This window comes from Thermobia domestica, chromosome 6 (genome assembly GCF_964235325.1).
Source record: "Thermobia domestica chromosome 6, izTheDome1.hap1.1, whole genome shotgun sequence".
Taxonomy (NCBI): Eukaryota; Metazoa; Arthropoda; class Insecta; order Zygentoma; family Lepismatidae; genus Thermobia; species Thermobia domestica.
The window spans coordinates 155,537,999-155,564,321 of NC_137459.1; the positions used below are offsets into that span (position 1 = coordinate 155,537,999).

The 26,323-nt window shown below is 35.7% G+C and overlaps 2 protein-coding genes across 2 annotated transcripts; both read left to right on the forward strand.

Annotated features, from left to right (window-relative positions):
* The first annotated feature begins 420 nt into the window (after positions 1-420).
* Positions 421-1,797, forward strand: LOC145687341 (uncharacterized). Its single transcript, XM_081760799.1, has one exon. The coding sequence runs from the start codon at positions 421-423 to the stop codon at positions 1,795-1,797; it is 1,377 nt and encodes a 458-aa protein (XP_081616925.1).
* Positions 1,798-2,917: 1,120 nt separating this feature from the next.
* LOC145687342 (uncharacterized) lies at positions 2,918-3,409 on the forward strand. Its single transcript, XM_081760800.1, has one exon. It carries the CDS (start codon positions 2,918-2,920, stop codon positions 3,407-3,409), a length of 492 nt encoding a protein of 163 aa, XP_081616926.1.
* The last annotated feature ends 22,914 nt before the right edge of the window (positions 3,410-26,323 follow it).

A 26,323-nucleotide genomic window follows, 5' to 3' on the forward strand; every position in this document is an offset into this window, starting at 1 on the left:
GAAAAAGGTGTTCCCCAGGGCAGTGTGTTAAGTGTCACATTATTTGCTGTAGCTGTGAACAGTGTGATGTCGCAACTCTCCCCTACAGTTAATGGGTTGCTTTTTGTGGACGACTTTACTATCTACTATCGCTCACGTGACCTCCGTACTGTTACTCGCCAGTTGCAGTTAGTGCATAACCGTCTTCACCGCTGGTCTTCTACTACAGGCTTCTACTTTTCTCTCACCAAAACCCACTGTGTACATTTTTGTCGCCTCCGTCAATGTGCTTACGATCCTGACCTGTTCCTTGGCGGTTCTCGATTGTCCTATGTCGATCATGTTCGTTTTCTGGGCCTGGAGTTTGACCGCAGACTTACATGAGCTGCTCATGTTCGGGAACTGAAGTATCGCTGTCTTCGCTCCATGAACTTACTACGTATGGTGTCTCATCTTTCGTGGGGTGCTGACCGTGTGGTGATGCTGCGTTTATACCGTAGCCTCATCCGCTCCCAATTGGACTATGGCTGTGTTGCCTATGGTTCTGCTCGACCTTCCATCCTACGTCATCTGGATGCAGTTCATCATCTTGTTCTTCGTTTGGCGCTTGGAGCTTTTCGAACCAGCCCTATTCCTAGTCTCTATGTTGAGGCTCATGAGCCATCTCGTTCCCACCGTCGAGACTGCCTGCTTCTGCGATATTACATTCATATTCAAGCCTTACCTGCCCATCCTTCGGCCTCTGCACTTGAGGCTGGTGCTCGCTACGCCAGATATCAAGCACGACCCACTGCTACTCGGCCTTTCGGCATTCGTGCTATAGACCTTGTGGCTTCATTAGGACTGGAAGTCCCTGCTATCTGTCCATTAGGCTTCCTTCCTATTCCTCCGTGGACTGTTCTTCCACCAGTTGTCAGTTTTCATTTACTGCAATTTAAGAAGTCTATCACCAGCAATCAACAATTCTGTCAGGAATTCTTTTCTTTTCTGGAGGCGTACCGTTCCTACCATATCTTCTACACAGATGGTTCGAAGTCGGAAGATTTTGTTGGCTGTGCCTTCGTCACGGCTGACCATGGCGCTGGATTGAAGCTCAATCCTACTTCCACTGTGTTCACTGCTGAATTGGTTGCTATCCTGAAGACCCTGCATTATATTCGTCGACGCCATCTTCGACAGGTTCTTGTCTGCTCTGACTCCAGCAGCGCTTTATGTAGTCTTACGGACGTGTCAACTGCGCACCCTATCGTTCAGCAAATTCTCCTTTCCTGCCATTCCTTACGTCTTGCAGGTTGTGACGTCCAGTTTTTTTGGGTGCCTGCCCATGCTGGTATTCCAGGTAATGAGCATGCTGGCCGTGTTGCCAGAGACGCTGCCCTTACAGGACCTGCCTATTCGGCACCGCTTCCTGGCTCTGATCTTCGTCCTGTGATCAATCGTCTTCTCCTTCACCGCTGGCAGACACACTGGGATGAGCAGATTCACAATAAGCTGCATGCAGTAAAGCCCCGCCTTGGAGTCTGGTCGACGAGCTCCCGATTATCTCGCATGGAAGAGCGGACTTTGGCACGTCTTAGGATTGGACATAGTCATCTCACTCATGCACATCTCCTGCGACGTACGCCTCAGCCTGTGTGTCGTCATTGTGGTCAGTCCCTGAGTATTCGTCACCTCTTCGTGGAATGTGTGCCTCTTGCTCCTGAGCGAGCTCGACTTGGATTACCAGCCGATATCGCAATCTTGCTTGGAGATGATGAATCCATGCTCCAGAAAGTGTTCACTTACTTGCGGAATCTGCATGCTCTGAATGCTCTATGAGTGCATTTCTCGCGTTTCTTTTGATTAATTTGTTTCTGATTTTATCTAATATTTCTTAGCTTTCATGCTGATTTTATGCTTGTCATAGGATTTCCTTGCTTTTATTCTATTACTGCACTGTCATATTCCATACTAATTATGGGCTGCCCTACATGTGTTCACCTATTACCGAGCTGCCCCGGCAGAGAAGATTAACATGTGATTATGTACTAACCAGTCCTAGTATTTGTCTTGAGTTTGCACATTTTCTAAATGCTATGACATTTTACTTCATCAAAGCCCTGACACTTTAGAATGCTCCAGATACCTCTTCTATTTTATTATGTCTGCGCTACTATATATATATATATTTGGATACTTTTATTTTGTTGCTGTCAAAGAAGGGTGCAAAAGACCCCGTTGTCGACGCGCCCACCCAAACCATTTCAATCAATCAATCAAATGACAAGATGGTTATCTTTTATACAGTTATTTGATTTTGATGTGCGCCACATTAGTTCTAATAAAAATATAGCAGACTACTTATCTCGTCATCCGCTCTATTTATCTCCTGACGAATATGAGCAGCTAGATGAACAAGAACACCCCCTCACTTTATTAGCGTTAGATGGCAGCACAGATGTAGCAGTGTTAGAGAGAGATCCCACTTTCTCCACCATCTACAGGGTGGTCCAAAATGATCAGAAAAACCATCGTAAATATGAAAAATGGTCGAAAGGATATGTGATACAAGATCACAAACTTTATAAGATCTTTTTCTCACCATCCTTTCCTAAATTGAGGCTCTGTATACCAGCATCTCTCAAAGATACAATATTTGAAGAATTTCACACTGACAGTCATCCTGGTTTTCAGAAATTGAAATTTCTCATTAAAGATCGTTACTACATCCCAAATCTTCAAAAATGATGCATAAAAAGATTAACGCTTGTATTGATTATAACAAATTTAAAAGAAATTATAGACCTAACAACATTCATGTCCAAACTCATGAACACACAAATTTGTTTGATGCGTTCTTTGTGGATGCTGTAGGCAAATTACCAACTTCTGATATAATTATTTCTACATACCTAATGAAGCTATAACGTCATTTTCCATCTGTAAACCTGTGAAATATATGACGGCTATCACTTTTATAGATTTCGTACAGAATGAGATCATTCTCAAATATGGGGTACCGCGTAAATTATATCTTGACCAGAGTCCAAACCATCAAGCAGCGAAAACTCAAGAATTTTTAAAATCTTTAAATATTGAGGTTTGCTATGCACTTCCAGCATCACACAAAACAATAGGATCTGTAGAACAAACAGCAGAGAAGATTCAAAACGGTCTTCGCTTTCTTACGAAGCTAGACCATCAAACATGGTCACATTATCTTCAGCAAGCTGTTAGTTTCTACAATAATTCACCTCATACCCAGACAGGAACTTCGCCCTTTTCCTTCTTCTTCGGAGTGAATTTTAGATATCCCGTAGATAACATTCTCAGAATTCCTAAGGAAGATCCCGATGTTAATGAAAGATTATTACAATTGGATGAACTTCGCTCGTTAGTTACCTTCCATAAACATAGGATTTTCCAACAACTTAAACAGAAAGTTGAATAGAAAAACAAACCAGTTTCATATACACCAGGCGATCAGGTTATGGTACAACGTATTTATACAAAACGGGGGGGCGGTGGCTCAGTGGTAGAGCGTTCACCTCTGGTGCTTGGGGTCCCGGGTTCGATCCCAGCCCCCGCCAAGTGAACTTTGTGGTGGACAAACACCGTGCTCGTGGGTTTTCTCGGGGTACTCCCGTTTCCTCCCACTTTCTTCATTCCACCATTCAACTCATTTCTCATTCTCACCGTCTCCTTTAGCCTCACCGGCATATCCGTGGGACGTAAAACTCAAAGATTTCATTTCATTTTTATACAAAACGTGACGAGTCTCCTAGTCTTCTAGAGCAGTATCAAGAGCCTTATATCATTAAAGCAAAGACGCATGACTCTAACCAATTGTAGCAATTTAGAGGTTGAAAGCACCGAAAGAAAAAAATATGTATGCTCGTATAAATTAAGTGGCGGCGGAATGAGATATGCATGGAAATAATTTTGATTAACACTAGGGTTAGTCCTCATTTTATTATAACTAGTAACGAAAAAATATGCATATAACAAGAAGTTAAATAAGTAATAGTCATGAAAAAATGTTCTTTGGCTGTGATTCAGCTTTCGCTTTGATTTTGACAATTTCAATTTTAAATTTCCAAAACACTAAATATAAAATGTTTTTCGTAGGTAAGTTCAATTTTGTGATTAATTTCACTTCCAAAAGTTCCTTTAAATAAGTTCAATTGACAGCCATTATAGCTTACTGAAGCTAACCGATTAGCACACGTTCGCACAAGTTTCACAAGAAAATTCTTAAATAGCAAAATTACTTTAGTTAAGTTACTAGCACAAAAGAAACATATGTAAATACACAAGACATATATAATAAGCATATTAAACATAATAGATATTAGTTATAGACATGAGGACTAAGAAATAGAATTTAAATATATATAACATGGCACAAAATGGTTAGAAATTACGTGAATTCTTTTCTCTCCTTTTTCTAATTAACCAAACGCATCGCCTGAAAGGTTAGTTTCTAGACACTAGCAAACCTGCTTTACAAAAGTAGTATAATTTTACGTAATTTCATTGCCGAAAATAATGTGAATTCATGGTTATTAAGGAGAGCCTTTTTTCCCACCACTATCTTCTACATAATCAGAAACCGCAATGGCGGTCATTTCTTCCACATCAAGGAGGAAGGTTTTATAATTCAGAGAATCGCCACTAGAGGCGCTCGTATTACAGGTAAGCGTAAATGTCCTCATTCTATAACTAACAAAACATATTTCTCTTATTATATATTACAACATTTCCATTTATGTGTCGATTACGTTACATAAAAATTCCCTGTCCCCGCTGAAAATATATATGTATAAATACATATATATTTTTGACTACAGTAAGTTAATCGGCACATAAAGGACAATAAACTAAGACCATTGCCAAAAAGAACAAAAATATAATACATACAGTAAATCCAGCGACGACCACTTACAACTTATGGACATACAACACTTAGATGAATGAAATACCGCGGTATTATGAGAGATGATACACTTTTTCACTTCTCACTACACTAAGACACTAAACACTTTACTCCCAGATATCTGCAAAATACAAAAATGAAAAACACACAAAATAACTGTACAAAATTTTACTGTTACATTTTAAAAATAATTTTCAACATTTTATGTTTGGCTTACTGAATTATAGGGTTTTACGTTATTTACATTTCTTTTAATGATACGCTTAGGATTAGCAATATCTTGTAACCACAATGTATTTAGATTAGGTTTGCTCAAAACTTTAAAGGGACCTTCGAATAAAGGACTTAACTTAGGTGTAAAATGTTGGATAATTGAGGCCTTTTGGAACTTCTTTATCAAAACTGGTCTCTATGATAGTTTGGCAAGTTTCTGGTTTTAGAGTAACATTTCTGCTTCCTCTTCCAAGATCGATCAATATTCTCGACAAGTTTCGCCATTTTCTCTTCTTTATCAGGAGTACCATCTAGTTCTTCTAAGTTTAATTCCCATAAAACATCCAAGGGTGAAGACAACTTACGACCAAGATAATTTCCGCCGGCTCAAATCCAGTCGATTCTGAGAGACACATGTTGAGCGTATACTGTATTTTCTTGATGTATTGGGCCCAATCGGATTGATGCTCATTAAGATACGTTCTCAAAATGTTCTTAATCGATCGAATCTGTCTCTCCGCCTGGTTGCTACTAGGTGAGTAGGGAGCTGTAGTAATGTCCTGAATACCAAGGCTAAAAAGATGTTGCTTCATGTAGAAACTTGTGAAGATCTGCGCACGATCGTGGACAACTTTATTAGGAATTCCCAGAAGAAAATAAAGGTTTTCCAACTTACTGCAAATAACCTTGGAGCTTAAAGATCTTAGTAGTTCTATCATAACAAACCTGAATGCAGCGTCACAAACAATAAATAGATGCCGAAACGGTCCTGAGTTCGGGAACGGCCCAGCGGTGTCAAAATACCAGCAGTGGTTAGGTCTAGTTGTTTTCCGGGAGTAATAAACACCCTGTTTCTTCCTATTACCATCTTTACACGTTTGACATCGCAAGCATCCTTGACACACCTCCGAACGTCAAGGAATAAATTCTTCCAACTGCATCTTTGGGCAATCTTGGCTCCTGTCCGTGAAAAGCCGGTGTGACATCCCCCCACTTCATCCTCATGAAAGAATTTCATGATGCTGTACTTCATGGCTTCAGGCACTAAAATCCTCCATCCCTGATTCTTCCGTCCTTTAGTTTTAGGACAAAAAGAATGCCGTCATTTATTTTGTATTTATCAGCAAGCTGACCCTGCTTAACTTGCTCCATAATTCGCTTTATCTTTTGGTCTTCACTTTGTAATTCCTTGAGAGGACGACTAAACACAGGTGCGTTCCAAAAATTAGCCAAAGATAAATTTACGGTTTGTCCTTTAAAATCTTGAATTTGGTTATATTGATCACCAAAATTATGAAACTCCACTCCATTAACTCTAGACCAGAAATCTGCAAAAAAGTTCTAGGACGTCCTTAAATGAATAATTTTAAATTGAAATCGTGATATTTTCTCAATCAAGGTTCCATATTTCCTCATTGTTTTATGATTACGCAATAACCATGTTAAGGAAGAGTTATCAGAAAAAATAGTACAAGGTTTAATTAAATACATTTCAAATTTCTGGAGTGCCAAACAAAGAGATTTAAGTTCCAACTCGAAAATGTTTTTAGACCAGTCTGACTCAGGAACAGCCTTAGAAAACAAAGCTACAGGTCTTAAAAGTTTCTCCTCATCATATTTCGAAAGAATTGCAGAAAATCTTTTAAATGAACTGTCACAGTGAATAACAAAAGGTTTATTCATATCAGGCACACGCAAAATTACATGATCTACAAAAGCCTGTTTTAATCGTTGCAAGGCTTCCTGCTCTTGTGGTCCCCAATGAAATTTATTCTTCACAGAACGTAATTTATGCAAAGGAGCCATAATTTCGGCGTAATCTGGTATGTATTTCTTATAATAATTAAAGTAACCACTAATACGATTAATGCCCCTCCTATTTTTAGGCTGAGGTAGATCTTGCACAGCTTCTACACGCTCGGGATCTATTCTAGAAAAGCCACCTTCAAATTCATATCCTAAAAATTTAATCTTCGTTTGAAATAGTGATAATTTCTTTTTTGACACAGTTATACCCCATTTACGCATTCTTTCTAAAACTACTTCTAATATTTGCTTGTGAGTTTCTACATCTTTGGTGTGTATAAGAAAATCGTCACAAAACACTTCTAAATTCTTACCTATCATATCACCTAAGATTTTGTGCATAAAGCTAGTTAAAACAAATGTACTATATCTGAACCCCATAGGGAGTTTACGATGAACAAGCAAACGAGTGGGAGTGCAAATGGTAGTATATTTACTTTTTTCTGAGATATTCATCTGAAAGAAACTTTTCCGTATGTCCAGCCGAGAAAACAGGGTATCTTGGCCTAAGTTGGCTATAGTAGCCTCTACCTGTGGACTAGGAAAACTGGTTACCCTAACCTTCTTATTAATTTCCGAGAAGGCAACAACCAAACGTTTCGATTTATCATTATTCGTCACCAAAAAACATGGAGACGAATAAGGAGAATAGGGGACCTCTTCTAAAACGCCCTCTTTTAATAATTGATCAATATGGGCTTCCAGTTCTTTCAATTTACCTCCTGTAACTTGGTACGGTTGTTATCTAACGGGGGTGGGATCTTCCATTTCAATCTCATAAGTAAAATCCTTAATTTCGCCCAAAGAATTTGAGATAACATCTGGATAAGAATTACATAAACTTTGGACATATTCTACCAATTCAGGATATTTATCTTTTAAACTAGTTGAAATCTCAATATTATCGACCTCATTTTTTCATTCTCGACTAAATTATAATTTTTATTGGTGTCCTTATATAATTCCCTGGAATTAAAACACTATTAAAACAACATAACTTATTATGAAAGGTGCTACCTGCGGTTTGTCCTTGGACTTGCTCCTCCTCCCTCCTTCCTTCCTTACAAGGATCCTCATTCAAACTTGGTATGGTATGACCAGGATTGTTCTTTTTCCTTTGGACAGGCGCCTTGGTTTTTGGAATAGGTGGATCTTGACTGATTAAGCACAGGTTTAGACTTACTGGAAGAAATATCTGAATGCACAGTTTTAGAAGGCCTAAATCTTCCCTCCAGTGTGAAGGCACTGTAAGGTTTAACGTGGTGATAAATTTCTTTTGGGATATGTCTATAATAACCTTGTTGTTCAAGATAAACTAATTTCCCAATAGAAGATCGAAATGGGTTGAGTTTGTCACGTAAAACCACAAGTGAAAATCAGTATTAATAATTTTGATGGTAATTTTAACCTTTTGATGAAGCGTTACAACTGTCTCACCTATTCCCACTGTAGTGAAGTTGGTGGGTATAATGTTTACCTGTACCCTATTACGTATAGGGTTCAGAAATTTTTTACTTATCAGATTGACACAAGACGCTGAGTCCAATATACAGGAATTTGAAACACCATCCACTGTTACTGGAATAAATAGCACTTGTTTATCCCTTTCTAGATGATTTAAGAAAGTTCGAGGCAAGAATTTTCCTTGAGATGTAACTTTGGATAAGGAAGGACAGGAGTTCTGAAAATGTCCAACTTGATAGCACCGAAAGCACTTAACATTCCTTTCCAAACGGGATTTTTGAGGTGAAAAGTTTTTATCCGAGAAATCCATTGGTGTTGAATAGTTCAAAATACCCTGAGCGAACTTTAGATTACCCATTAATTTTCAATAATCATTATTATACCTGATAAAGTGGTCACAAGATTGTACAATGGTCATTAGTTCGGGTACAGTAGTAGGAATCTGATTTGTGAAATATTTATCATAAATATGCGGAGGAACTAAGTTAGTTACTATGTCGCAAAATACGTGATAGTCATAATGAAGGCCCAAGACATTGGCAATACTTAGTTTCTCTTGCAAGAAAGTATACATGTTTTCGTGCTCTAACATAATTCTATAAAAATAACGACTCACAAATTGAGTTCTACTAATTGTAGATACGAACCTTGCAGGCAAACTTGAACAAATATGTCCCCAATTATTGGATATACTTAAGAAGGAATATAAAGTGCGATTAAACTCACCACGAGTTTGTTCTAAACTCGCAACTAAAATTACATCTACAGTTATTTCCTGCCGCCTAATTATCTCAAGACGGACAAGAAATATGAAAGAATGACTTTCAGTTCCGTCTACTACGGGTAAAGAATGTATTTGCTTCTGCAATGCTATATAGGCACTCTGGGATACATGCTTTCGGAAGTCACATGCTAAAGCAGGTCTAGTCATAGTAAAACCAAAGCTATCATTACCCAAAATAGGCCTACCAGTTTCAAGATTATTACTCCCTTGATTATTACTTCCGTACAAATGATTTTGAAATATATTACTACTCCTAATATCCGCATAGGGTTTTTTTACGTGAGTTTCAACAGTGTCACCTCTAAGTACATCTGTGCCACGAGGCATATTAACATTTACGTTTGAATCTAAATTTTGACTTCTTTCAAAGTTAGACCTTGGAAAATGCGCGTTAGATTCAGACAGCACAAAACCTTGAAACTGAGTTTCAGGATAATGATTTCTTACGTGTGATTCCTCTATTGAACACACTTTTCTTATGCTAATTCTCTGCCCTTGCAAAATATTAGATGTTTGAGCATGAGCACCCATTTGCATTCGAGAAAATGTAGACATTATTTTATGAGGTTTGAATTGATTAGCTCGTAATAAATACGGCGCAGAATCGCACCCAGTAATTTGCCTTTCATTACAAAATGAAGAACTCCCTTCTGAATAATTACTTTCACACTGATTTAAAAAATTTAATGGTTCACATGAACCCCTTACCGGCACATGTTCCGAACTTGGCAATGTAGTTTGAATTCCTATATTACAAGTACCTTCCATTGTTTCATTTCTATGGCGGCCTTCATCCTTACCTGTACTCAATTCAGATCCTTCTACCGTACTTTCAATTTCAGACGTGTTCTCCCTATCGTCAGAAAAATCTATAAGTAAGTTGTCTCGTCGTGCCATGTTACCTTACTCTCATAAATTTATCTTTTTACAAATAATTACCCAATTCTTTTTTATTTCCATGCACGCACAATGTGTAGCCCTTTTGCACCAAAGCTATCACAAGGCGATTGCGGTTTCTGAACTTAAAATATAATTTGTATGTAGCAATTTAGAGGTTGAAAGCACCGAAAGAAAAAAATGTATGCTCGTACAAATTATTATAACTAGTAACGAAAAAAATATGTATATAACAAGTTAAATAAGTAATAGTCATGAAAAAATGTTCTTTGGCTGTGATTCAGCTTTCGCTTTGATTTTGACAATTTCAATTTTAAATTTCCAAAACACTAAATATAGAATGTTTTTCGTAGGTAAGTTCAATTTGGTGATTAATTTCACTTCCAAAAGTTCCTTTAAATAAGTTCAATTGACAGCCATTATAGCTTACTGAAGCTAACCGATTAGCACATGTTCGCACAAGTTTCACAAGAAAATTCTTAAATAGCAAAATTACTTTAGTTAAGTTACTAGCACAAAAGAAACATATGTAAATACACAAGACATATATAATAAGCATATTAAACATAATAGATATTAGTTATAGACATGAGGACTAAGAAATAGAACTTAAATATATATAACATGGCACAAAATGGTTAGAAATTACGTGAATTCTTTTCTCTCCTTTTTCTAACTAACCAAACGCATCGCCTGAAAGGTTATTTTCTAGACACTAGCAAACCTGCTTTACAAAAGTAGTATAATTTTACGTAATTTCATTGCCGAAAATAATGTGAATTCATGGTTATTAAGGAGATCCTTTTTCCCCCACCACTATCTTCTACATAATCAGAAACCGCAATGGCGGTCATTCCTTCCACATCAAGGAGGAAGGTTTTATAATTCAGAGATCGCCACTAGAGGCGCTCGTATTACAGGTAAGCGTAAATGTCCTCATTCTATAACTAACAAAACATATTTCTCTTATTATATATTACAACATTTCCATTTATGTGTCGATTACGTTACACAATATATTGTAGATGTAGACGGCAATTTACAGAATATTGCACAGGAACGTCTTAAGTTATACATTCCAGATGTTTCTCATGATCCATTATTTCAGGCCAAATGTCGCAAATTTATGGCAAATCAAGCCTCGAAATAATCGTATTCAAACAAAACTCTTTTATTGAGTTTCTTTTAGTGTTTTCTGTTAAACACATACATTATCTCCAATAATCTAAACATAATATGTTAATTTATTCCTTGTTTATAGAAATACATAGATATTTCCTTTGAGTAGAGATGAGATTATTTTAGTATTAGTATTATTATTATTAATCATTTATTCTTATCTATATATATGGTATTTTTATGCTGTTGGAACATTTTTATTTTGTCTCGTATTTCTTTTCATATTGTCACATACTCTCACTTTCCATAGCCATTTCACTTTTAATAAGTAATGTTTGTAGCATACTATTAAGTTATAATAGTTTCGAAAGTTATACGCCTTAACTAGGTCAGGTGCGTTCAGTCCGTCCAAGCATACATTTTTCACTTTCAGCGATATTATTTATAATTTCCCTTTCGCTCAATTCCCATAGTTCATTAGGTTAATTTTCCCAACCTAAAATATTTGTTTAAATGCCTTATTTCTTTTATGCAAAACAAAATTTGACGAAAATTAATACGAATATTTTGTTATAAATATTCTTTAGAAAAGGTTCATTACACTTTAAGTTACTTATATTACAGTTTAGCATATTTCAATTCATTAAAAATTTCAATTTTCATTTTTCTATTCCATTTTTTTACTACTTATCAGTAGGGTGGGGTCACTTGGGATTGTTTTTTCCTACTGCGCATGTGCAAACCCTTGACGCTGTTTGGCTGGCTCAGGTCACGTGCCCCTACCCCTGCCCCACCCCTTAACGCTGATTGCCTGGCGCCGGAGGCGGCCACACCGCTTGGCGCTCATTTGCTGGCGCCGGACCGCGCCCCCTTCACGCTGATTGGTTGGCCACGCACTCTATCCACGCCCACCTTGAACCGTCCAACCACGGTCTTTTACGACCTCCATTTTAGGAGTGTATTTGTTCCCTTATATGAGCACTTTTAACATAGCAGAAATTACACAGATACTACGAACACACAGCAGATCAATAACACATTCTCCAACCGCCTATTTGACATAGCGCATATTACATAAGACTATATAACATAGCAGGGGTGTACTCATTTTCTTTTATGAGCACTTTGAACATAGGAGATCGATAACACAGCAGAGCATGTCTTATTATCTTATTTAACGTAACATTGCAAAGATTCATTCCATTTTATGAGCACTTTTCTCAACTCCTATTTTAACATAGCAGAGAATAATGGTGGTGTGTTCGTCCTCCATTTTGTATTCAAGATGGAGACCAATGTTTCACCTACTGCGCATATGCGCAAAACTGTTCCGATTCCGCCGGAGCAGATTACGCGCAGCCATAACACTGCCGTTCTCTTTTACGAGACTATGGCAACATAATGGAGCAGAGATTAAAAAATAACAAACCTACACACACTTGATGCGCAGTTCCAACTCCCACAGCAGACCGCAGACCGTTCCAGTTGCAGTGCCAGTTCTGGTTCAGGAGCAGATTACGGCTATGCGCAGAAACATAAGACATAACACCCCCGTTCTCTTGTACGAGCACTTTTGTGATGTAAAAATGATTATAGCAGCATAATAGAGCAGAGAATAAAAAATAACACCACACACACACACACACACACACACACACACACACACACACACACACACACACACACACACACACACACACACACACACACACACAGACACACACTTGGTTGCTTATGCGCAGTAAAATAAAATTAAATTTTTCATTCCCTAAATAACATAGTATACACACTTGTTACCCCGACTTCCGGTTCAGATTAAACACACACAAACATACACACACTTGGTTGCGTATGCCAAATCCAATTTAGTAGAAATAACACGCATGCGCAGAAACATTTACATTTCCGATTTGGATAAAACTAGGTATATGGGAGTTTTCGGACATGCTGATCACGAATACCATTTCTATTTTTACATGGGTCTTATAGTTTGTGGGATACGCCCTTCCTATGACAATTTTAACCGATTTGGATGAAAGTCGGCATATGGGGATTTTCGGACATGCTGATTATGAATATCATATTTATTTTTTACCTAGGTCTTATAGTTTATGTGGGATACGCCTTTTGTATGACACTTAAAACCCAATCAGTCGTAAACGAAGCAACATATTGAGGTGGTGTTTGCACATTTAGTAATTGGTCACCAGCAACTACATGTTCCAAAAATACTGACCATAGGTCAAAGGTCAAATATTTAAACGCGTATAACTCTTAAACAGAGCAACGTTTTGAGGTGCTATTTCCAAATCTAGTCATACGTCATCAACTACTATATGTTCTAAAAGTACTGACTACCGAAGTCAAAGTTTAAATATTTAAGCTTTAATAACTTTAAACAAAGCCTGTGTGACCTATTCAGTTTTGTACCAAGCAGAGAGAAGTGAAGAATAAATAAATATGACTGGCTTACTTCGAGAAAGAAAGCAAAAATATGCCATTTTAACTAGCTGAGAACTTTCAATCATCTTGTACTATTTAAACAGACGAAACGATAAATTTGAATGTCCTATTCATTTTTGTACCAACGAGAAATGCCATTTTATCTTGCTCAGAATTTTATATCATTTTGTACTACTCAAATAAACAAAAAACGAAGGATCATTTCAACTAACTCACACTGTTATACCATTTTGTACTACTCCAATAAACGAAGGAATAGAATATTTAGTTTTTACCAACTAGAAAAAAAAGTGAAGAATGAATAAAATTTAGGTGGATTATTTTCATTTGTTCCAACTGGAAAAAAGAACTACTACTTTAACTAGCTCATTATGTACTGTTTAAAGAAACGAAAATTGACTATTTTAACTAGCTCAGAATTTATGTAACTTTTGAACTACTGAAATGTTCTATTTTTGTATCAATCAGAAAAAAACGAAGAAGAGCCATTTTAACAAGTTCATAATTTCTGTACCTTTTCGTGCTATTCAATTGAACGAAAAAATAATTTCGACGTTCTACTTTTTATACCAACGAGAAAAAATGAACTAGCTGGATATTTAAAATCATCTTGTTCTATTGAAATATATGAGCGACGTATTCAATTTTGTACCAATGAGAAATGCCATTTTAACTGGCTGAGAATTTTATACCTTTGGTAATATTTAAACAAACGGAGGGATAAATTTGAGTGATCTAAAAAAGGCGGAGGGCTATTTTATATAATTTTACTACTCAAATAAACAATGGAATATTTAGTTTTGTACCACCGAGAAAAACAAAGAAATACCATTTTAAAAAACTAAGAATATTTTACCATTTTGGAGTATTCAAATAAACAAAGGACTTATAATTTGTGTCAAGTCTAAAAAAGGACCATTTTAACTAACTCAAAATCAATTAAACGAAGTAATGCATTTGAGTGAGCTATTTAATTTTGTAAGAACCAGAGAAAAACCGAAGCTGAGTATTTTAGACCATTTTGTATTTTTCAACAAACAAACGAATAAATTTATATTAACCACAAAAATCAAAAAAGGACCATTTTAACTAGCTCCGAATTTGATATCATTTTAACTAGCTCTTTAACAAAAACAAGTCAAATATTTTTAACAAGTGTAATACATCTATTTATATACCTACAATAAAAGCATTTTATGCATTCTCCGTCTTATATTACAATCAAATATTTTATTCGAATTATCTGTTTAATATGTTTCAAGGCAATAAAAATAAATCTTTTCCAAGAAACAATTCGTTAATATAACACCATGATGTATGTTCTATTTTCCAAATATACTCCATAAACTTATATTCCATTATAATAAAATACATAAATGCAAAAATATATATTTGTCTTTTTGACTTAATAAGTTTCATATAATTTACCTTAGACGAGGAAAGAAAGTTTAAAGAAAATAATTCCATTAATCAAATATAATTGAATCGTTGAGCAATAGGCAGTAAGAGCTGATTCTTACTTTGATATGATCTCTTCTTCTAGCTTTCCTTCTGCTTTTTTCTCTATCAGCACTATCAAAAATGGCCATGCATGCTATTTCTTCTTTTCTATTATTGTCATTATTTGTCGTCCTTCATCAGTTTTCTTTAGTACGCTAATTGCTATGGATTAAGTTATAATTGAATTATAACGCAACTCTCTTCTGTAACCAAGGGCTAGTCTGGTTTGTTAAATCTCACGTTCAAATATTTAGTTAGTGACCGCGAAACTTTGGACTTTAGCGTCGCCGTTAGTATTCTGTCAACCTAATTCGCTAAACACACGTCAATACCCATATAACTATCAGCCTTACTTAGTGACGGGAGAGGCAATTTAAATTATCTGGCTGACACAAAAATATACAAAATGTAGCACCACAACTTTATGAACCACTCGTTTTTTTAATCCTTCACAAAGGTATAAAACTCTGAGCTAGTTAAAATGTATCATCTTTACTTTTCTTCTGGTTGTTACAAAAATGAAATAAACCACCCAAATTTATTAGAGTAATACAAAATGGTATAAAAATACCGAGCTTGTTATAATGGGCCTTCTTTCCTTTTTTGTGGTTGGTACAAAACTAAAAGGGGCTTTTTCTGCTTGCTATAAAAGTGAATAGGTTTATTCCTTCGTTTATTTGATTAGTACGAAAGAATATAACATTATCCTTCAACGTTCCTTCGTTTATTTGAACAGAACAAAAGGTAAAGAAATTCTGAGCTTATTCCTTCGTTTGTTTGAGTAGCAGAATATGGTCTTCCTTTGTTTTTCTCTGGTTGGTACAGAAAGTAGAATTTCAGTAGTACAAAATGTACATAAATACTGAACTATTTAAAAATAGAAATTCTCCGCTTTTTATTTATCAAACAAAATTTATTCATTCTTCAATTTTTTCTACTTGGTACAAAATTGAATAGGTCACTCAAATTTAACCCTTAGTTTATTTTAATAGCACAAAAAGGTACAACTTGCTGAGCTAGTTATCATTGACCTTATTTGCTTAAGCCACTCAAATTTATTCTTTTGTTTGTTTGAGTTAGTTACAATGGTACTGAAATATTGAGCTAGTTTAAGAATGGACAAAACTAAATAGGCCACCCAAATTTATTCCTTTGCTTATTTGATTAATACAAAATGTTAGTTCTTTCTTTTTCTGCTTGCTACAAAAGTGAATAGGTCTCACAAATTTATTCCTTCGTCCATTTGAGTATTACAAAATGATATAAAATTTTGAGTCTGGTCAGTACAAATTTTTCCTTTGTTTAAATAGTACAACATGGTCAAGAAATTGGGTAGACCACTCAAATGTGTAGCACAAAAGGTTACAACATGCTGAGCTAGTTAAAATGGTCTTTCTTCGCTTTTTTTGGTGAGCACAAAATTATTAGTTAAATGGTATTTCCTTGCTTTTTCGGCTTGGTACAAATTTTACAAAAAAGATATAAAATTCAAAGCCAGTTAAAAATGATCGTTCTCGGCTTTTTTTCTAGTTGGTACAACAGGAAATAGGACACCCCAATAAATGTATATTTTTTAAATGGCACAAAAAAGTACAGAATGCTGATCCTTCTTCGTTTTTCTGGTCAGTATAAATTTATACCTTTGTTTCGTTTTTCTGCTTGGTACAAAACTAAATAATCCATCCATATTATTTCTTCGTTTATTTGAGTATTACAAAATGATATAAAATTCTGAGTCCATGTTCGCTTTCTGAAATTAAGCCCTTCGTTTGTTTAAATAGTAAAACATGACCTGGAAATGAGATTTCTCGTTGGTACAAAATTCAAAAGGCCACTCAAATGGTACATCAAGCTGAGCCAGTTAAAATGGTCTTTCTTCGCTTTTTGTGGTTATTACAAATTTATTTCTTTGTTTATTTGTGTATCTTTTTTTCTGTTTGGTACAAATATTACAAAAAAGACATAGATCTAAGCATGATATAAACGGTTAAGACACCCTTATTTATTTATTGCTTTCCTTATAGTCATGGCAACATTAGGTATGATAAAGCTGAGCTACCTAAAATGGTTCTTTTCTTTTCTTCGATTGAGTACAAAAACTTAGACTACTCAAGTTATCCTCAGTTTTTTAATGGTACAAAAAGTATAAAATTACCCTTCTTTGATTTTCTTCTGATTGGCACAGAAATAAAATAATTATCCAAATTTATTATTTCGTTTATTTGGGTAGTACAAAATTATAGAGAAATATTGAACTAGTTAAAATGGGCTTTCTTTGGTTTTTTCCTCTGGTTGCTACAAAATTAAATAGTTCACTCAGATTTATGCCTTCGTTTATTACACTTGTTTAAAATGATAAATTCGGAGCTAGTTAAAATGGTCCTTTTTTGCTTTTTCTGGTTAATATAAATTTATTCGTTTGGTAGTTGAAAAATACAAAATGGTCTAAAATACTCAGCTTCGGTTTTTCTCTGGTTGTTACAAACTTAAATAGCTCACTCAAATGCATTACTTCGTTTAATTGATTTTGAGTTAGTTAAAATGGTCCTTTTTTAGACTTGACACAAATTATAAGTCCTTTGTTTATTTGAATACTCCAAAATGGTAAAATATTCTTAGTTTGTTAAAATGGTATTTCTTTGTTTTTCTCGGTGGTACAAAACTAAATATTCCATTGTTTATTTGAGTAGTAAAATTATATAAAATAGTCCTTCGCCTTTTTTAGACCACTCAAATTTATCCCTCCGTTTGTTTAAATATTACCAAAGGTATAAAATTCTCAGCCAGTTAAAATGGCATTTCTCATTGGTACAAAATTGAATAGGTCACTTAAAATTATTCTTTCTTATATTTAAGTAGTACAAGATGATAGTAAATATTCAGCTAGTTTCTTTTTTCTCGTTGGTATAAAAAGTAGAACACCGAAATTATTCTTTCGTTCACTTGAATAGCCCGAAATGGTACCGAAATCATGAACTTGTTAAAATGGCTCTCCTTCGTTTTTTTTCTGATTGATACAAAAATAGAACATTTCAGTAGTTCAAAAGTTACATAAATTCTGAGCTAGTTAAAATAGTCAATTTTCGTTTCTTTAAACAGTACATAATGAGCTAGTTAAAGTAGTAGTTCTTTTTTCCAGTTGGAACAAAAGAAAATAATCCTCCGAAATTTTATTCATTCTTCACTTTTTTTTCTAGTTGGTAAAAACTAAATATTCTATTCCTTCGTTTATTGGAGTAGTACAAAATGGTATAACAGTGTGAGTTAGTTGAAATGATCCTTCTTCGTTTTTTGTTTGAGTAGTACAAAATGATATAAAATTCTGAGCTAGATAAAATGGCATTTCTCGTTGGTACAGCGGGAGACACTTCTGGATGGTACAGCCATATGGAGGTTTACGGCTAAAGTGCTCCACCAGTTGAGTCCGAAGCATTTGCCGGGAAGTATTGCAACCGAATTAACTTTAAAAGAAGGCGGGTGGCATAAACGCCAGGCACTGAAAATTCCCGTACACTTGGGCGAAATTCCCACTATCGTCTACAGCATCATTTCTCCAAATGAAATGAATCTACTTCTTATGGCAAACATATTACTTGATATTTGTTCTATTTGTGGAGATAAGTTCAAAAAAAAATTGAAGTCCAATCCTGTTGCTGTTGGAATGAACACTCTTTCTGTCGTTTGATCTAAAATGACTTTGCAGAGTCTGAATAAATATCCTGTCACTTCAGGAGGGTAGGAAGAGCGGATACCCCCCCCCCCTTCCATCAGTGTGGAAACACATACATTTAATCAAATGCTTAGTGAGAGTGAGCCCATTGGTATAGCACTTTTATGATTTCAATTTTTGCTCCCAAGCCATCTTATGTCATAGCTGATGACCTTGGAAAACGAGAGATACAGTCACATGCGCAAATTTAGAATTCCAGACAAAATGATCGGATAGCATCCATATTTTGTCGAAAATTTTGATTTTGTAAGTACACATGTAAAAGCTCACCTGAACCTGAGAGCATCCCACTACCAATTGTTGAATTCAAGTGGAGAACTCAGTTGAGAGTATCAGATGATTACAGAGGGGGAGAAACATCATCAGATATGGGAAACAAACAATGAAAAAATTGAACTGGCCTGAACTGAGCAGGACTTGAACCACCAAACTCATTATTGCGAAGCAACGACTCTACTCACTAATCCACGGAGCCACACAGAAAGGTAGGCAGTCATAAGTCAGACATAGAACGTTTGTTACTTACGAAACGTTTATTTTAAGGGGGAAAGCTAAGCAAATTCCCCGTGTCTAAAGCGTTTTTCACAGTCCTTTGCACCCTTTAAAAACAAACCGTGTAACTTGACTTTGTATCACTGTGGGCAAGACTATGTGCTGGTTGGTGAAGAGGAAATTGTTTACTTTGTTTCCCGCAATATTTCTGCTGCAGCACGTGCATGCATATATTTCTGCCACTGTGATGTGCATTACTCGTCTCACTCTCACACAATTGCAGCGATATTGGGCAAATTACCCAATAATATATAATCCTCCCTCCTTTAAGAACAACTGAACATTGTTATTTTTGTCCAAATTGTGATTAAAGATAAAACTACAATGAATTGTGTCAAATTATCAACGATAAAGAGATGGCTCTGGTATGTAACAGCAAGCATATTTATCATCATGGGAGATCATTTCTTTTTCATCTATTACCTAAATCATTACGCCGCATATCCATGAAAACATATGGTACTTTTCCTACTTAAGTTCAATTTCTTGATGTGCTTTCTTACATTGTATAGCATGCGAACATACAAATAGTAACTTCAGTACTACAAAGTAAATAAATAATGTATATATACTATTTTATGAGAACATGAAAATTAGCTACTTTAAGTCTTAATTTTCTTCAAGTGAATTGAACAACGTTGATATCGTTTGATAAACTATTTGCTTTTCTTCTGCACTTACGGGTTTGCCTTGTTTATGTTTAACAAAATAACTCGATCCCATATAGATTTCGATCCCATATAGATACACACTTTGAGTCGGATCCTAAATGTTCTTACTATGCCTTAACAATACATTAATTACCATAATATATTGCATTTGTTGATTACTATTTGCCAGAGATGGAGTGGGTCAGTGGGTCGGTGGGTCAAGTGGGTCAAGTTTTCTGAGTGGGTCAGTGGGTCGTGGGTCAACAGCGTGTGACCCACTGTGACCCACCACCCACCATGACCCACTGCGACCCACCACCCACCATGACCCACTGCGACCCACCGACTCAGTATGATCTACCGACCCTCTCTGCTCACTGCATTGTAGACAGTATCTTCTGAAGACTGGTAAATTTGTCTTCGTTTTACTTTCAAGACCTTCATTTTCCTTCCTTTTCCACTTGTTTCTGTCTACTTACCTGAGGTGAGTATATCTAAGTGAAAAAAGAACTTCAGGCACTTTTGGATATTGATATTTTTAATTGTAATAATAGCAATAGGACTTATACTACTACTTGGCTTTCGAGATCTCTGAGTTTTTAGAGGAGCTAACTACTGGAAAAAAATAATTTTTGAATCACTGTAATATATAAATTATTATATAAAAAAATTGAATGTAACTATGTTGCCTGATCATCACGGTCAAATTGCAAAGTCAAATCAAAATTACTTTTGGTATATAGTTAGGCCTTAATCCAAACTGGGATGTTATATTGCTTTCATTATAATGCATGATATCCTAAGGAGGTAGTGAGGATCCGAATTTTTACGAAAAAAAAATTGAGTATCTCGCACGCCGTTAAGTTACGGAGCTGAGATTCAGTGTATTAATTGTTTACTGAAAATAAACAGAATGTGTAATAGCATTTTTAAAAATTATCCTTTATGTGAGGGGGGGGGCACTTTCTATATATGGAAAATTGTTAGTGAGTTGGTTTGTAAAAATGATCGAAAACGATCGATGTTATTTAAGTAAAAAAAAAACAAACAAAAAATACAGTGCTTGGCTTCATATATCCGTTGCTTTCTACTATAATAATTGCTGAAGCTTATGTTTATTATATGGAGCGCTTACAGCACAGGGCAATCAACCCAAAAACTTGTGACTAAAATAGGCATAAAATTTGTACTCTAAGCTTAATTACACGGAAATTTTAAGTTTGGATTGTACGCATAATTATATGGAAAATTTTACACTTTTTTCCCTTTGCGTTGGTCTACTTATCTTGATTTCGAACTTTCAAATTTCATCCTTTTTTCCACTGAAAAGTATTGATAATTCAACAAGGAAATAATTATACTATGATAATTTAATTTAAATTCATCGTAATTTGGCACATGGCAAACAACAGTGTAGGAATTGAAGGGGAAGAAGGAGGGAAATTCCCATTCACCTCTGAACACTCCAGGAACCTCGTTCCCTTTCGCTTTCTAGACGGGGGAGGGAACTTGGTAATGGCATCAAACCTTCATGTGTAATTGCAAAAATTAAATTTATAAACAAGTAAGAAATCATCAATTTATCAGGCTTTAATTGATAATTTATTTACAAGATTCCCTATCGAAGGCGTGGTAGATGAAGTTTCTGTTCTCCATGAGTCAACATAGCCAACTGACATGGTCGGTATGGAAAAGATGTTGTATGGTGATAGAGAGATTATACTTCTTGCTGAATATTTAAAAACTGACCAAGAAAAATCGTTATCATACTTAAGTCTAAGAAGCAGATTGTCGATGAGGAGTTGCAGAAATCGGGTAGAAGTATTATAAATTTCCACGACAGAGTGCGAACGGGGATTTCCCCTTATGAATTTACAGTTTACTGATATTAGAAATAGACTAAGTGCTCAAACATTGTCTAACTTGTTGTTCATCAATGTTAATGGCCCACCGCTAGACAAGCTCAAAGTACACGAGCTAGTTATTTCTTGGCTGAAGGATGGACATCATTCCGCTGCGGATGATTTACCACGAAAAAGTTACCAACAGGAAATAAACCCGATTTCAGGTTTGTTTTAAGGTGGAAAATTACGAGTTATGGAAAATGTATGTTACTAATGGCTTATTTGTGTTATTCAACTTTGTACCTATTTTTTAGGAAGTCTCTTCTATGCTTTAGGTAAACTACTTTAAATAAATATTCATAAAAATGCAATTATGTATATTTGTAACTTAAATTTAACAAGGTGATTCTATTATCAATATTATAACACAATCTCTTGTAAGTTGTGTCTGTGGTCAAGCGGGTTTAGTACTGCTCAGTGGCGTATTTAGGGGGTGGCTTCCGGGCTTAATTCCCCTTCCCCCGAAATCTTACTTAGTACAGTAAAGTAAATGAAATATCTTGCAGAATTTTCACATTTCCAGGCAAATCTCGCCCCCGAAAGTTAGCAAAGCCCCTCCCGAAACAAAATCGTAAATACGCCACTGGTACTGCTACTAACATTTCTGAAACGAAGGGCGACGGTTCGAGCCTCCGTGAGGAAAGTTAAAGTTTCTTTTCCTATTTTTTAAATATATGAGAACTTTCTTATAAATATAAATTTCTACTGTGAAGTGACTGGAAACACATTATCCGACAAACTGTCACTTTTCAAATCCCTGTCCCATTTACTAGCCCGCCATGTCCATAATTAATATGCGAAAACGCTTAAAATGAGAATATGAACACAGTTGAATACCTAATACCACACGTCCAAAATGAAAATTATTCATATATACATTTCGGCGGGGGGCTTTGCTAACTTCATTCTTGGAAATGTGAACATTCTACAAGATACTTCATTCACTTTACAATATTTTATTTGAATAAACATAAAAATTCGGTGGGGGGATCAAGCCCGGAAGTCCCCTAAGATACACCAATATATATATATATATATATATATATATATATATATATATATATATATATAAGCTTGTATTTTTTTGCATTACAAAAACTTAGGGTACCTCATAATCTGGATTCTTATAAAGCAATTTGAACAATTATTTAGAAAATATGTACTGCTTAAAATCGGATTAAATCGCAATGCCAGTAATCTGTAATATCTTACATTTTTATTTATTTACATTGAATGTGTACTTGTTTTATACCGTATAGCATGAACATTAGCTGCTACATAAGAAAATTATCTATAATTGAATTTAAGTAGGAAATCGATATAGTTATTATAAGAAAATGCTTGTGAAAATGAAGTGTATAATAATGGTTGTATCTGAAATAGATGCGTAATGGTGTAGTTGGTTACCCCGCCAGTTCTGGAATACTGGGCTCTTCAAACTGTCCATCCTTAGGGATGCACAGAGTCGGGTCGAGACAGAATTTTCCTGACAAAATTCGAGTCGAGACACAGCTCTTCCAATAGAAAAATATACATTTTTCGAGTCGAGACATCACTTTTACAGCATATTGTCGAGACGAGACGGCCTCAAATCTTGTCTATCCATCCTACCTAGATAAATCCTACCTAGAAATTATATCTAAGTTTGGCATAAATATTTATTATTATTAGAATGTAAACACTGAGGAATATATATTAACACACAATGAGGGAGAACTCAATGCTCGTAGTAATTAACAAATTGGTTGCATGTTTATTTAAAATTAACTTTCTTGAAATCTAAATCATCACTATTAGAAAGAAAGTAAGAGAACCGTATTGTTAATTTGGACATATTATAAGGGATTGAGGAATGTGTATGTAATCGAACAGAATATATGAAACTAAATGGAATGGCATGTAGAACTGAACTTGAAAGAGGATAGGATGTGTAAATGAAAAATTAAAGAAAGCAATTGTTAACAGCAGTAGTTACTATTTACAGCAGATGAGTGAAATCTACCCCCCCCCAAAAAAAAAAAAACGGGCAACAATTCTGAAACATAAAGGCGTCACATTTTCTTTGTTTCCTGACAAAATTGAAAAATGGATTTTGCATATTTTTCGTCTATACCCCTTCAATATAGTTAGCTAACAAACGAAGTACGATCAACTGACTAGACGTCACGTGAGTGAAATTTATATAGGAAGTTTCGATACAGCGTTCACCGAAGTGACGCAGACGTGGTGTTGAAGCTTCTGGTAGGTCCTATTTCGTAAGGATTTTAGGTCAGTGAGATTTCTTTATACGTATCAGAAAGCTCTTTAACTCCATACTAAAGGCGTGTCGTATGATTTATTCAAATAGTCAGGTATTCGGACAACCGTGAGCCCAATTCGTTTTGCTTCACTGCTCACAAGTTTAACTTGAAGTAAATTCTTACTTTTCCACGGAAACATAAACTGTTTGAATGCTCATTGTATTATGGGTGAAATGTATAATTGTGCAAGTAATAAAATTTTCATGGCCTTCTTCGAGATTCGATCCCTCGTCCTTTGGCTCAGCAGTTCAACACGTAGACCACTAGACTAGTTTTATTATTTCCTTCTTGAAAAATACAAAATGGACTCAACTAGCTGAGTCTAAACAAGAAAAGCACTAGACAAAAATATAAAAATTACCAATTCTGGGTCTACAACTATAAATGCTGAGAACTAGAAATAAATAAAGGCATATTTACATAATAATAATAATAATAATAATAATAATATTTAAAAAAAACGAGAGAGGAACTTTGGTTCATGACAAAAGCACTTCTAAAAACCTACTAAAAGAAATCCGTTCCTGCTGCGGAGAATAACATTTCCGGCGTGTACGTTGAAGAAAATCAAAGTAAGTGCGTGCATCCAGTAACGTGATATGCCGCTGGAAGTATAATAAAGTGCTGGCTAGCAGGAAAAGCACTGTACGATGCTTAGTGGGGGGAAAAAAATGAAAGTCCGGCAGGAGCAGATGATCAATGTGAAACTGTGCACTCGGACGACGAGTGATACGACCCACCATCACCTGCAAGGCGTTCCATATCACTGGCGCTCCCTCACATGTTGTAAACCGATGAGCCAAAGTGTCCTCAGAACTACATATAGTACACAAAGCATCAGGTGCTCGTTGTATTGCGTAAAGCCGCGCACGTGTTGGGATAAGTTGATGGACTACTTGAAACCATAACACTTGCATATAGGGAGGTAAGATTGGGTTCCAAATGTTAGCCCACACTTGCTGCCACTCATATGTGGAAACTGTTGTACTACTCGTAACTGAATCGGCTGAGAGGACAATGTGAAGAGCACAGAATATAATGAGCGAGCATTGTGCTGCTGAGGGACCAAAGGCACCCCGGCATAAATCCAATATCGAATAAAGATCAAAACATATTTCGGACACTGATCGGCAAATTGAATAAAAGGGGGATTGACAGGGTGAGCGTACTCCGGCCAAAAACAACTAAACCAATGGTTCGTAATAGAATCGACGGATGAAAGACCCACGTAGGAATCTGCCATGAAGAGAGTTTGACATTTGAGACGGATATGAACTAAACCGAGACCACCGCGGGAACGTGAGAGATAAATGGCAGTTCTGGGGATGCGAAAATAGTAACCCCGCCATATGTGCCAAAGGAACAGAGATTCAAATCTTTTTAGACTAATTGTCGTTATGTAACAGGTCGCAGGAAAATCGGTTTCAACTGCACGAAGGAAATTGAGGGCATTGGTTATAAAGTTTGTAGTGCCACTTGCTGTATTTGGAAGATGAGGACATCCTTAGGGAAATCACGTGTACTGATTGCAAACACCTGGAAGATTTTGTCGTATATTTTGACAGCTCCAAATCAATACATTCAGTGAGTGAATTAGGAGTGCAATGATACTGGTAGTATATTTTACTTTGATTGGTGTTGTTTTTATAAAGACGGAGAACGAAAATATTTTACCGTTCGAACATTTGAAAGAATTCTTTTTTTTCTTAAGAGCTGAGGATGATGATGGACAGAATTTAAAAGTAAACAGTCTGAACTGCCCCGGCGGAAAATATTTATCAACAATTAGGGTGCCATAATTAACGATTTATGGTAAGGGGTTAATATGAAAAAACTGTGTTCTGATGAGCAGTCCTACTTTATTACTAGAAAATAGTTTGCTGATGGTATGTAATATTGGAGTTCTTTCAGATCAGTTTGCTTATCCTAGAGTCCCGTTGATTATACAGTTTGAAATTAGCTTTAAAAAGCATGTATCGATTTTAGAGTTACTGGCAAGTTTTGATTCCTTCCCAGTTCATGTGTTCTCATTTTATTAGTTGTAGTG

Bases quoted from the DNA above. Each gene is read 5' to 3' on its own strand.
- LOC145687341 (XM_081760799.1), top strand. From the start codon at position 421: ATGGTGTCTCATCTTTCGTGGGGTGCTGACCGTGTGGTGATGCTGCGT.
- LOC145687342 (XM_081760800.1), top strand. From the start codon at position 2,918: ATGACGGCTATCACTTTTATAGATTTCGTACAGAATGAGATCATTCTC.